Genomic DNA, 13,203 nt, shown 5'->3' with positions numbered 1-13,203 from the left:
ACGGGCACCGCGTCCCGCACGGGTCCCTCGCGCCTGCCGGCTGCTGGGTGGGTTGTCGGCGTGGCCAGAAAAGCCGGGCGGCACCGTGGCCGAGCAGGGGACGCCGTGGGACGCCCGGGGTGGTGCTGGGGACCATCCCTCGGGGTTTACTGGGGGCTTTCCCCCAAAACCTGTGAAGATGCTGGGGCCAGAGCATCTCCAGATCCACCCCTCCCTGCCCCAGACACCTCGCCCCCAAACTTCCCGTGTCTTTGGGGGCAGCTGCCGTAACCACGGCTGTGAGCGCCGGCAAGCCCCCAGCCCTTGGCTCAAATTGGTTTTTCCTTGGGGCTCGGTTTAAAATAAGTCAATAGAAGCATTTAAAAAAAAACAAACAAACAGTCAACAAAATGTTATTTTTAAATTTTTTTTTTAAAGACACTTTACCCTTTTTTCAAGATTAGGGTTGTGAGCCTGAGTCAGAGAGGTATTCCCTTTTATTTTTAAAGCACATTTTATTTTTTTGAAAGAAAATTTATATTTCTAAAGGTGGTTTTATTTTTCGCGTGTAAAATCCTTCCCCCGATGCAGTGATGAAGCCATCCACGACCCTGTTTTTCATGGAATTTTTGGTTTTTTTAAAGGCAGGGGGTAAAAACGGAGGGATAGGCAGAGGAAGGCAGCCTGAGCCGTGCTGTCGCTTCCCGTCGGATTCTCCGGTGTGTAAGAAAGTGTGAGCACTAATTGAAACGCTGCTGAGTGATTCGTAACGCTTCTCTCCCACGTGGGCTATTTTGGGTTGCGTGCTCGTTGCAGCCTCACTTACAGGGATTTTTTTTTTTTTTTGCCCGGTTCTCTGCTGTAATGAGCAAAAATTTGCCCGATTTGAACAAAACGGGCCGAGCAGCAGCGCTGGCGGAGGGGGCGGGGTGGGTGCGCAGCCGCGCCGCCTCGTGCGTACGCCAGCACCATTTCCTTAGGAAACAAAGAGACTGAACCCTGGAAAATCCCCCTGGACTTTATTGGGATTCTCTGGAAACCCTGACGCCCCTCTGTCATCCCGCCAGCATCTCCCCCAAAAAGCCTGAATCCCTCCGGAGCAGCGCGGCTCCCGAAATATCCCTAAACTCTCCCAGCCTTGCGGGGCAGAGGGAGGGGCTGTGTGTAATGCATTTTCCAATAATTTCAAAGAAACGGGGTCATTCCAACAGAGCGGGTGATTTTGAGACGCGTCCATGGCGTACGAGGGAGCGGAGGGCGTCGTGAGCCTTGGGGTTTGCTGAGGGGCTCAGCAGCCCCCCCAAAACCTCTCCGCGCGCGAGGCAGGGTACCAACCGCGGTGCCATTGCGGTGCTGCCCTCCAGCGCGGGGGCAAAGCGGCCGTCACCCGCCAGCTGCGCTCCGTCCTTGGCCAAACCCTTGGACGCCGCGTTTTCCCTTCCTCGGGGCAGCTCCGGGCAGCGGCGTGGCCCGGACCAGGCGCTGGAGCCCTTCCCGTTGTCCCGAGAGGAGTTGTCCTGCCTGGGGCTGGCAGAAGGGTGCCCGGCGCTGCCCGGGCAGCGGGGGGACGCGGGCATGACCGAGCCCACTGAGCTGGAGGCCGTGGCTTCCCTGCGGGCTCGGGAAGCAGGCGGCTGGTACCAGCGTGGATAACCGTGACTGTTCCTTACCTGCGAGTCAAAAATAAATTACACCCCAAAGAGTTCCATACACAGCATCCAACCGCGCTCGTTCCAAGCAAAACCACCCAGGTCCTGGTTCGGGTCCCTCTGTCCCAGCCCTGGGGTTTGGAGGGGTCAGAGCAGCCCCGGGCGAGGGGTCCGGCGGGGCGGGACGGGGCTCTGCTCTCCTGCTCGCCGGGGAGGCTGCTGTCGGGTTTCGGGTGCTGGGGTTGCTGGGTCTGGGTGCCAGGGCGCTGGCGAGCTGCTGCTTGTTTCCGTCGAGGCGGAGGCGTAAGACCTAAGGGGAGACAGGCAGGGTCGGCCTGGCTGCCAAGCTGCCGAGGTTTTTGGCTCGGCGCGGCCAGCCCAGGCTTCCCAAAATCATCCAAAATCCGGCGCGCGGCTGGGAAGGCGGCGGGGGCAAGAGCCGCGTTTGGTTGCTGGCTCCTGCTCCTTCGTGCTTCGCATTCGCAGACTCCGCCGTGGCCACAGGAGTTTGCGTGGGACGTGCTGGGAAATGTCCTGCACCTGAGCCCGGGACCGTGAGCGCTCGAAGAAAAATCCCAGCGTTCGCCCCAAAGACGCCGCTGTGGGAGGATGGAGAAGGAAAGCAGCCAAACTGCTCGTCTCCCCGCTCCGGGGGGAGCACCGGTGTCACCCCGTGATGAACGGTTCCCCCTCCAGCCCCGAGGACGCCAGGCTGTCCCCAGGGTGGGTGACGCCGGAGGGGACCCCGCCAGGCGCCTGCGGCCGACGCCGGACGCCAGCCTGGAGCCGGGGGCTGTGGTGCGGGTGAAGCGAGGGCGGGAGCGGGGCAAGGCAAGGGCCAGATCCCGACCTTGGGCAGGGGGACGCGTCTCCTGCGAGGAGATCAGAAACGGTTCCGGCACGGGGGGGCGAGGGGAGCGGAGCCCCCCCAAGGGCGATGGCTCCATTTTATGGCTCCTCATCTCTCTGGGCTTCCTCCCCACCACCCCCAGGTCTCCGGTTTTATTTCATCCCCCCTTCACTGCCGCTTTGCCCCCCGCTTTTCTAATCCCTCCTTGCACAAGAGCTTAGTCCTAGAACTCTCCGGAGAGGAGCCTGGAGAGGAATAAATCAAACCCTCCAGTAATTCCCCCCCGGCACCGCTGAGGTAATGTAGACGGGGTCGGCAGGCTGCGGGGGCAGCCCCTGCCCACCCGCTCTGCGGGCGGGGGCTAGTGGGGGGGGACAGAGCCCACCCGAGCCAGGGGGCAGAGAGAGGACAAACCCCCACAGCCCGACGCGTCCCGCTGCCCACCCTTCGGAGCCGCGGTGCGGACGGTCCGCGCTGGACGGAGCGCAGGGGTAGCGGTGCTCGGCACAGCGGGCAGCCAAAAAGGGCTGGCGTCCAGCTGGGGATGTCCCGGGGTGCGGGGAGCACGGGCGCCTCGGCCCAGCCCGCGTGAAAGTGAACGATCCCCTTGCCCCGCGGCACGGCTGTGCCTCAAGCTGTGGTCGAGCGCCAAATAACGCGCTCCCGGCCCGATTTTGAAGGCTGCCAGGGGGCTGCGGGAGCCATCAGAGGGGAGCAGCCCCGCTCCCAGCGTGCAGGGCTTGCGGACGGACGGTCACGGGGCTGGCGGGGACCAGACACGGAGCCGGGGAGATGCCTCGACGCCCCGGCCGACGACTGCCCTTCTCTCCCTCCGCTGTATTACCGCCCTGGGCTCTGCGCAGGTACGGCCCTATAAAAGGAAATTAAATGCAAAGCCCGTCTCGTTAACGCATCTCCTTCGTTCCCCCTCGCGTCCCAGGTGCATTCCCGTGACATTCGGCGATGAAATACGGGCTCGTTTCAAAGGCATTCCTCTGGGCTAAGCGAGCGCAGCTGAGATCTAGCGAGCCCGTCTCCTCGCGAGGGTCGTAAACCGGCAGACATTTCAACGCTCGTGAGGCTGGCTCTGTCATTTTACCTCTGTTTTAATTTTCACCAAACCTGAGCGGTGCCGAGAACCTGCCTTCCTGCGACGGAGGGGAGCCCAGTCCCCCCGGGCAGGTTCAATGTTGGGTTCTTCCATCGTTAATAGAAAAGTGGAAGTTTTTGCTGGAAAAAGGCTTTTCTGACGGTGAAATTAACAGCTGCCCCTTTGACGCGTCCCTGTGCCAGGTGCTGTCACGCCAAGGGGCCTGGAGAGGGGTGGGTGAGCCTGTGGCTCTCCCTGCTCCGAGCAGCTCTGGGACATCGAGGCGATGCCACCTCCTGCTCCTACACGGCAGTCGGGGTGGCCCCTGACAGCCCGGCGCGGTGTTGGGGGGCGGGGGTCAGCGTGAGCATCCCCATCCCAGTCCGGTCCTGCGTCCTTATCCAGAGCCCGTGCGTGAGACCAGGCGTGGGATTTTGGGGGGATGTCCCGCATCCTCATCTAGGGCAGCTCCTCGGAGCACCAAAGCTGGAGCCTTGAAGGCACCCAGCATCTCTCCTTCCTGCCCCCGCTGCCGACGCCGCGGCAGATGCTGTCCTCAGCAGCAGCCTGTGGAGGACACTTCTGGCCTCTAAACCTCCGCACCGGAGCAAGGAGGAAATCCAAGCAGCATCCCGCGAGAGCGCAGGGACGGGACCGTGGAGCTCAAGTACTTCACATGGCCCTTGACCCGAGTGGAAAAAAAAGATTAAAAAAAAAATCACTAAGGCACAGATTTCCTTTGGGCAACTCCTCGTCTTTTCTGGGAGCTCAAACCAAGTGTCTGAGCCAGCCTGGGGGTCCTGGGCCACCTTGGCCAGTTTAACCAGCGCTGCGGTGATGGCCCCACTTCCCACTGCTTTTAAAGGAACCGGTGCGGGGTGGGGAGGCAGCGCAGCCGGGCGGGACCATGCTTCCTGCCCGTCTGCAGCGGGGTCCCAGCTTTTCGAAGCAGCTGCTGCTTTATCTGCATTTTCGGAGCGGAGCTGAGCTCTCCCCCAGCTCCTGGAACACGCCGGTGCTCCACCGCTGCGCGGCGAGCCGTGTTTATAAATAACAGAAAAGGCAGCAGCCGCCCGAGAAAGCCGCCTCCGAGCAAGAGCAACGGTCCCCTAAGGGAAGATTTATCCAAGGTCTTTCAGGGCAGACAATTCAGGGAGGGCACCGCGAGAAAGACGATAAATCCAGGAGACAAATGAAGGGCGAGGAACATCTCCCCGTACGGCTTCGCCAGCCTCTCCCCCCCAGCAGTTCCAGCTTCCAGCCTCATTTTCTCCTCCAGCAGAAAGAAACCATTTTAATCTGCTGAAACCCGTGAGCTTGGGGAACTTCAAACATTATTTTTCTTGCCTGAGGGCTCGGTCCCTCTTTCCCCAGATGATGGCTCCTGGTTAACAAGGGCACAGCCACATCCAGCTATTCCAGCGCCCTTTGATATTTAATAGGCTGGGTTCCAGTGGAGACCAGTCCGCTGGCGCTCGCAGCAGCCGTGAGCTGCTTTACATTATAAAATTACAGTCCCGCTGCAAGCGCTGGGTTAATTCACTTAACGGGAGAGAGCCGCAGCCTTTCCAGCCCCAGCATCGCTCCCCCTGCGGCTCTTCCCCCTTTTTGGTCTGCGCTTAGCAAATCCTCCGCCCGTTACATCCCTGCCCAACTGGGAGCTGCTAACTGGTACCCGCGTACCGCTGCAGGCTGGCACAGAGCGGATGGTTATCCGTTCAGCTGGAGGATGCTTTGCCTCAAGGCGAGCGCCGCAGCCGCTCGGGGTGAATATTAACCGGCAGCGATAAGTGCGCTGAGAGTACCGCTCACGGGACGCGAGGGGTTTTGTGCGGAGGCTTTTTCATGTAGCAGCGGGGTCTTTAGGATCGCCGAGGGTCTTTAATTCCCCTGTTTATCACGGGAACACGGTTCCTGCCAAGCACTCCGCTGAAATAAACAGGCCTACAAGTCAACGGCCGGACGCAGAGCCGCACGCCAGCCCACGCACGCAACCGGGAGCGGACACGCATGCGCCGAGAGCAACGGCCTGGGAGCGATGGGGAGGGGACGCGAAGCCCCCCAGCTCCCCAGGGCGAAGGTGCCTTTAGCTGGGCTTTGACGGAGTGCGCGACTCGTCAGCAGAGCGCAACGCCGAAGCTCTTAAAACCCACCCACCGCAGCAACCCGCGGCCCCGCCGGGCTGTTCTCACCCCTCTTGCGAAGCCAGGAGCGGGGCAGAGCCACGCCGAGAGCCCCCCTCTTTCGGGAGCATGCACAGAGCACCCCGCGTCCCCCAGACAGGATAACGGAGCACCCTGTGTCCCCCAAACAGGATAACCCCGCTCTAAACTGCCAAACTCCCAAAAACATTGCGCCCGGAAGAGGCTGCAGGAGGCCGTGGGCGATGCGGGCTCGCTCTGCTCGGGGGGCTCAGCATCCCGCCTGGCCCTGGCCGCGTTTTGGCTTCTCAAAGTGAAAAATCGAGCGACACCTTCACCTCCGAAGGGGACGGTGTCCCCGCCAGCACCCAGCAAGGGCAGGCTTCCTTAGCACTTTTTAAACAACCGGGTCCGTCCTAAATAATCGACACCTATACACGGATTTAGAAAACTGACGGTTTCCCTGTTGGTTAGACGAGATCTTAGCAAGGCTGGCCGGAAAGCGAGCGTTTAAGTCGCTCACATCCCTCAATGAAATCCCCTTGGGAGCCGGGAAACGTCCTCAGCCAGCAGCTCTACCTATATCTGCGGATCCGGCCTTAAATTTGGGGCTGCTGCGTGGCCAGACCCAAAGGCAGGAGGGGCAGCGATGCTCACAGCGGGACGCCGGCCGTGGCAGAGGGTCCCCACCGCCCGGGCATCACTTTGCAGGAACTTGCTATGATTATTTTGTCTCAGAAAGGCCGCTTTCCTCCCTTTCCCACTCCCTCTGGCCTTTCGAGACCAGAGTGGAGAGCAGATTTGGGTTTTTTTTTCTTTTTTTTTGCTCTACGGCTTGGCCCAGTGGCCGGGATCCCACCGCTGCGCCCGTGACGAGGCGGGGACCGCAGCATCGCGCCAGCTCCCTGCCCCAGCTGGGGGTCAGCACGGCTTAAATTCGGGTCTCGCACCCGCTCGGCACTTCTCCTGCCGGGGTCTGGACTTTCGCTGCTTCTGCTCGCAGGGAGAGCACTGGGCACGGGCACCGGCGTCCCCGCGCCGGCCCAGGGCTGCGGTAAGGCCGGGAATGGGACGAAGGAGGGTGCGCAAGGCTGACCCCAATAAATGGCAGAAAAGAAGAATAAAAGGCTCTTCCGCGTTGCAGCCCTCAGCGCTGGGTGCAAGAAAAACGAGTCCTTCTGCGGCTGGCTTCCCCAGGACACCCGGCGGTCTCTCACCCCCAGCGCCGGGGCCGACGCAGGGCGGGGGTTAAGGGGTCAGCGCCCGAGGAAAGCCAGGAGCCCTGATCCTGTTCAGGGGACAGCGGGGACGCTTGGGAGCTGGGCTGGGAAACCACGAAGTGGCCACGCCGTGGGAATGCCCTCCGAAGTTCCTGCACGCGGGCTGCAGGAAGCGTTGGCACGTAGCTGACCCTCCTCCCCCCGCTCCCCGTTTCTCCCAGCCCAATGAGCCCGAAAGCACTGAAAATTGGGATTATTCCCCGCTCCTCTCAGCAGCTTTGCTGCGGGTGGAAAGGATGCTCAGGTGGTGCCGTGCCACGAGCAAGCAAAGCTCGCTGCCCCGGCGTCCTTGCTCAACGTTTCCTTCCCTGCAGATCCAAAGGGATTACGGATCCCACCTCACCTGCAGTGCTTTAGGAGAGGGATAGGAAAAAGCCCGGTGGGCTGGAGGTCCCAGGGAACGGCCGCCGAGTTTTGCCGGGGTGGCAGCCGATGAGCGATGGCCGCCGGGCGGCCGCTGGCCTCGCTCGTGCGGCTTTGACGCCTCGGTAACACAAGCACATTCGGAAGGGCGGCTGCTGATTTACGCACCCACCCGGGTTACCGCGGGAGGATAAATCAGAATTTTAAGCCCTCGTTTTAAACCTTTCACCAGCCTGCCCTGGCCAGACCCCGCTAAATAAGATCGGTTGCTTTAGGGCTCCGCTGCTCGGCCCCCTGCAACGCCCTACCGGCCCCGGCGAGGCCGGGAATCGCCACCTCCTCCGACCGCCGGCCTTGGTGGCACCTGGGGTTCGTTAACGCAAATCGCTTGCACGTGGAGCCTGAGGAGGGGGCAGCTGCTGCGCTTTGCCCCCACAGGACCGAGCCGGGGAGATGCGCGGAGGACGCGGGAGCGAGGGGCGCACGGAGGCGTCGGCGGGGAGGCGGCGATACGTACCCCGGCTCAGTGGGACGCGGACATGGACCAAGCCCCTTCCATCCTCCAGACGGAGAAGGCGTAGCTGAGCCGCTCGTGCGCCAGGTAGTTGCAGCTGGCGATCTTGTGGTCCAGCTCATCGCTCTGCAGGACCTGGTACAAGAAGTCTATGTAGCGGGCGGCCAGCTTGAGGGTTTGGATCTTGCTCAGCTTGTCGGAGGGCAGCGTCGGGATGATCTTCCGCAGCTCCGCGAAGGCGTCGTTGAGCGACTGGGTCCGCTGGCGTTCCCGCACGTTGGCGATCACGCGCTGCGTGTGCACGTCCTCGAAGGACTGCGGGACGGGGCTGCGCTTGCTCCGCTTGCCCTGCGGCGATGGGGCACCACAGTCCTCCGACGGCTTGCCCCCCTGGCCGCGCTTGCGGAGGCATTTCTTGTGCAGCCGCTCGCCTTCCTCCTCGCTGGTGACCAGGCTGCCTTCGGGGGACTCCGGGCACATGCTTTCCTCTTTCATCTTCTCCGCACCTTGCAGGTGAAGGGCTCTGGGCTCTCACGAGACGCGATGGCCGCGGCACATCGGCAAGGTGGCCTGGAGAGGAGCCGGCGCCCGCTCAAGAGATGCAGCGCGGAGCATCCACCCTTCAGCCTCCCCAAACTTCCCAAGCCTTGCGGAGCCCTCCAAGGAGCTCGGTTGGTTTTTCCTTTGGGCTACAGAGAGGAGGGCGTTCGGATAACTTTGGGGAATGGCTCCTGCTGATAGGGCGAGGAGGACCGTGGGCGGACCAGGCACAGACCAATGCAGCCGTGCAAGGTAATGCAAACATCAGAGGAGCTTATGGGTTCCAGATTTCCTCCCTCCCTCCACCACCGACACCCCCAAGCCCTCCGGCGCAGATGCTCCTGCCTGCTGCCCGGATGTCAGGGGACCTTGCCTATGCTAATGCGAGCAGCAGGCATGGAGTTCACGGCAGGCTTTTTTGGTTTTTAGACTTTTAAAAAAAATTTTAAGCCCAGTTGACCCTGCAAAAAAACCAACCAGAAACATTCACTTGTGTAGGTTAGAATAGGAGACTTAAATCTACGAGAGATCCAAGTGGCGACGTGGAGCAATGGATGTCTCGATGGGCAATACAGGTATTCCCTGAACCCAAAGGAAGAAGCAACCATCATAGGCATCCATACTGCTCTTGAGAACAGGCATAATTCAAAATGAACTTGAGTTTACCTCCATTTGTCCATCCACCCAGTCATCCATCCATCCATCCATCCATCCATCCATCCCTCTTCCTCTGTCCACGTTTCTGGCAGCCTACAATAGCCCTCATGGTACAGATGGCAGCCAATTCTCATCCACCATCAGATTCCCCTCAAACAAATACGGCAGCTGTTGCAGGTAGAGGGGGTGTCATAGGTCCAGACCCTCTTCCTGGTTGGATCCACAGCCAGCTCAGCCCCGGATTTTCCTGGGAAATCAAGTGCTATCAGCAGTATTGCTCCGGTTGTTGGGAGGTCTCATCTCGAGTCTCTTTGTGGGGACACTGAAGTCCTGGCACGATGCTCCCTGGGGATGTCAGGATCCGTCCCCAGCGGCGCTCCACAGCCCTCGTTCAAATCTTGCTTTGCCGTCCTGTCTTATAACGAGAGCACAAACGGGAACAATATCGTTTAGAAGAGTGTCAATAATTCATTGAAATAATTAAAATAATATCAAAAAACATGAATTGTTGAGTTGACGTGCCTGTCTCTGTATAGATATTTTTCAAATTATCTCCTTTTTCTAACACATAATGAGCTGCCCTGTGTGATGTATTTTACTGACAGGAACACGTAACGTACCACGGAATTCTCGGCACTGCCGGGCCGGCGCTGCGCCGCAGCGGGTTCCCCACCGGCCCCAGCCCGGCAGTGACGGGGATGCAGCAGCTCAGGCCGAGCGTGGGCAGAAGGCTGCAGGAGAAAGTCCTTTAAAACACAATGTCCTCTTTTTTTTTTTTTTTTTTTTGGTCTTGCTGTATATAATGAATTAATGAATGCGTATAATGAATTAATATTCTCGTCTTGTCAGTATTCTCCTCATCCTGGAACCCCTGACCCGAGAGCACGAAGAGGAGGAGGAGCAGGGGGATGTCCTCTCTGCTCTTTGGGATGGGGCTCAACAAAAGCCAACAACTTGCCCAAATTTGCTCAGGAAAGCTACACCCCTTTCCAGAAGGAAAAAGAATAAAAAATCACCTCAATTCAAGCTCAGCTATGGGGCGTTTCTTAAAAATGGGCTCCGCAGACCTGCCGAGCGCCTGCGGCCTTGCTGACCGGACGCAACCTCTCGTCCACGGGCAAAACCCTTCCCAGCCCCTTGGCTCCCTCACCGCCCCCGCCCAGATCCCGCTTTCCCACGCGGGACGCAGGCACCCTGCTCTCTGTTCTAAGGAAACGTGTGCTTTCACATTCTTCCACGGTTTTTTGCTCTCGAATGACTTTCACTCTGGGCGGGGGCCCAAGCGAAATGGCGACCTCGAAGGGCAACCTCAGCCCCCGTCCCAGGGAGCGGTGCAGGACGACGGTTTTTGGAAGGAGAGGGCTTTGGAAGAAATAAAAGCTGCTCAGAAACGAGTTGATACCCGGGACAGAGCCCGGTGGCTTTGCCTTCCTCCTCAGCGAGGCCGCGCTGGCGGCAGGGCCCGGCTCGGCACGTCACTCGCACGCGAGCGTTGTCGAGACAGCGACGGATATCAGATGTTCACAACGCGGAGAGACAATGGATCGCGGGGGCCTGGGAACACCAGAGAAAACAAAGGGAGAGGAAAAAAACACCCCAGGGAGAGCGGGATTTAGGGGGAGCCAGGGCCCCCCAATCCGCGCCCAGAAGAGCCGGGGCTGGGGAGCTGCCAGGTAACGCCAGCTGAGGCACAGGCTCCTGCCTTTTTAAATTTTATTAATTTTTTTTTATTGTTTTCCTTTTAAAAAAAGTTTAATTTAATCTCGCTGGCGAACGGCTTTGGCCGGAGGAAGCCAAGTTTGGTATTGCCACCGATATCCCTGAGCAAAAGGAGAAACACAATGATCTTCGATCCGCGGGACGGGCCAGCCGAGGCCCCGGACTGCTCCCGACGGCTTTTTTACCCAGATTTGGAGGTTTTGTGGCAAGAATATTTTTTTTTTCCCCCTTGAACATTTCAATTTGTTCTTTCAGCGAGTGTTTTTTTGGGGAAAAGATGAATATAAACTTTACACGGAAAGGTCACGAGTCACCAGACTGGTTGCAATAACTTTGCCTTTCCAGCTAGCTGGGGGTTCTGTAGCGCTTGTTTTGACAGATCAGTGACAATTTCAGACCTTAAATATGCAGAGAGAAAGGAAAAAAAAAAAAAAAGTCTAGCTTGCTTGACTCAGTGAGAAGCCACCAGATGGAAGATTTGAATTCCCACCGTGTCCCAGCCCCTCTGCCCACCTCCCCTCCCCGTCCTCCTCCGCCCTCGCGCTGCTCACATCCATCTTTGGCTTTTTTGGGGTTTAGATAGGAGATGTCCCCGGTGCCGGGGTGTTCTCAGCAGATCTGAACCTGGAAGAGGGCATGCAGGGCTCCTGCAGGGCCACTTGGCACTTTGGAACGGGAAGGAGGGTGAAAAAAAAACCCAAAAAACCCACAAGGACACTACCAAACCAGGCATGGGCAGCGCGCGAGGGAGCGGGGTGTCCTTCGCCTGGAAAAACGGGGCGGAGGCACGCCAGTGACTTCAGGGACCTCAAATGGGAGCTCTTCCACGGGGTCGAGCTGGGAGGCAGGGTTTCTTTGGAAAGGGGTCCCCTCAAAACCACATCCTTGGGTGAGCTGAAGCACGTCCTGGTCAGCCTGAGCCGATTTCTGTCTCCGAGCCTGCAGATGCTCCTCACCAGTCCCGGAGCTGTCTCACCCCCCCTCTGCCATCTGCTTGGCCGAGCCCTTTCAGGCTTTTCCCCTGCCAGCAGGTCTCCAAAACCTCTGGTGATCCCAGCCCCACTCTGTGCTGTCCCCGTGGGGCACCAGCCTTTCCTCACAGCCCCAGGGTTGCTGAGCTTTGGCGCAAACCCTTACTCAGCTCCTTCCACTACAGCTCACCGCCTCGCACGGCCTGCTGTCCCGGGACGTGCCGGCCCCTCTCCGTCAGCCACAGCTCTGGGGGATGGTTCATCACAGCGAGTGCGTGGTCTGAAGGACGGTGGGGCACTGCCATGCCTCCAGGTCCGGCTGAGGACAACCCATGGGTGAGCAGAGGAACCACTCGGTATCACAAACAGCAAACACGTTGATCACAGCAAGCTGTGACTGATTCACGTCTTCTGGCCTTCCCGGGTTGGAGCTAGAGCGTGAGGATCCGTCCCGACCTCGCCGGACACGCTGAACTGGGTTGGCTGTGATGGGAGGAGGTCTCGGGGTAGACGGGGTCCTTAGGTTGACGCAGGCTGGAGAAGAGCTTGGTGTGGAGCTGATGCACCATCACCACCGGTATGAGGTGGGCTGGAGGCTTCTCCATCCTTGGCTTTTGGGAAGGGGTCGAACACTTGATATTTCTTGTGTTGTGTGGCACGAACCAGAGCTGCACCTCTTGTAACAGCGTGGAGTGGCCGAGAGCGCTGGGTTCAACGCAACCAACCTCCGCAGACACGGCGACCTGCCCTCGGCAGGCAGACGGGGCTGGGACAGGACGCACACCACGGCCTCTGCGCTCACGCCGGTTTGGGCCGGGGAAGCCAAGAAAGTGCCTCCACCCTCGCTTTGCTCGCCGGTAAAACGGGGCTGCGACCCTGCCGGCTGCTGCGGAGAGCTGGGGCTGCGCGGGGACGACGCGGTCCCTGCGCGAGCCCGGTGCCGGCGACGGCATCGCTTTGATGGCCGGGGACCTGGTTACGCTGCAAATAATTCCGGGCACGAAATCAGAGGGCAAGCCTCCACGCAGAGGGGTTTATTTTTTATTTTGCAAGCTCCTTTTCTTTGTTAGAGAGGACAAAAATAATCTCTGTTTTTATCCTGCGTGAAAAAAGGGAGGATAGCGCTAATAAAGTGGGAACATTAAAGGGAGCCAGGAATAGCGGCTGCCCTGGAGGCTGGGGAAGCGGCTTTGGTTTCGCAGGTTTTTCTGGTTATTGCAGCGTTAGAGTGGAAACATGTGCGGCGCGAATAAAAATGCGAAGCATCCGCTGTGGCGTGCTGTTGCTGCAGCAACCGCGGGGAATCGGGGCGAGGGGGATCGTGCCGGGCCCTGGCTGTAAAAGGGACAGCGAGCGCCGCGGGGTCCTTTGATCCGCGCGCCCGCGGCTGTGATTGATGGCCTCGCAATTCATTTCCTTGTCAAAGTGACATAATGTTCCTGGAACTTGC

General features: G+C 59.4%; 1 protein-coding gene across 1 annotated transcript; it reads right to left on the bottom strand.

Annotated features, from left to right (window-relative positions):
* Window positions 1-1,867: 1,867 nt before the first annotated feature.
* LOC147597050 (twist-related protein 2-like) lies at window positions 1,868-8,370 on the bottom strand. Its single transcript, XM_086768848.1, has 2 exons — window positions 7,870-8,370; window positions 1,868-1,938 (listed from the first exon to the last, which is right to left on the bottom strand). The coding sequence occupies exon 1, from the start codon at window positions 8,359-8,361 to the stop codon at window positions 7,876-7,878; it is 486 nt and encodes a 161-aa protein (XP_086624974.1). The 5' UTR covers window positions 8,362-8,370; the 3' UTR covers window positions 1,868-1,938; window positions 7,870-7,875.
* Window positions 8,371-13,203: the final 4,833 nt, after the last annotated feature.

Source organism: Chlamydotis macqueenii, chromosome 29, assembly GCF_036417535.1.
Source record: "Chlamydotis macqueenii isolate bChlMac1 chromosome 29, bChlMac1.mat, whole genome shotgun sequence".
In the NCBI taxonomy this organism is placed as follows: Eukaryota; Metazoa; Chordata; class Aves; order Otidiformes; family Otididae; genus Chlamydotis; species Chlamydotis macqueenii.
Note: the sequence above shows the minus strand (reverse complement) of the source record. Positions and strands in the feature narration are given on the sequence as shown.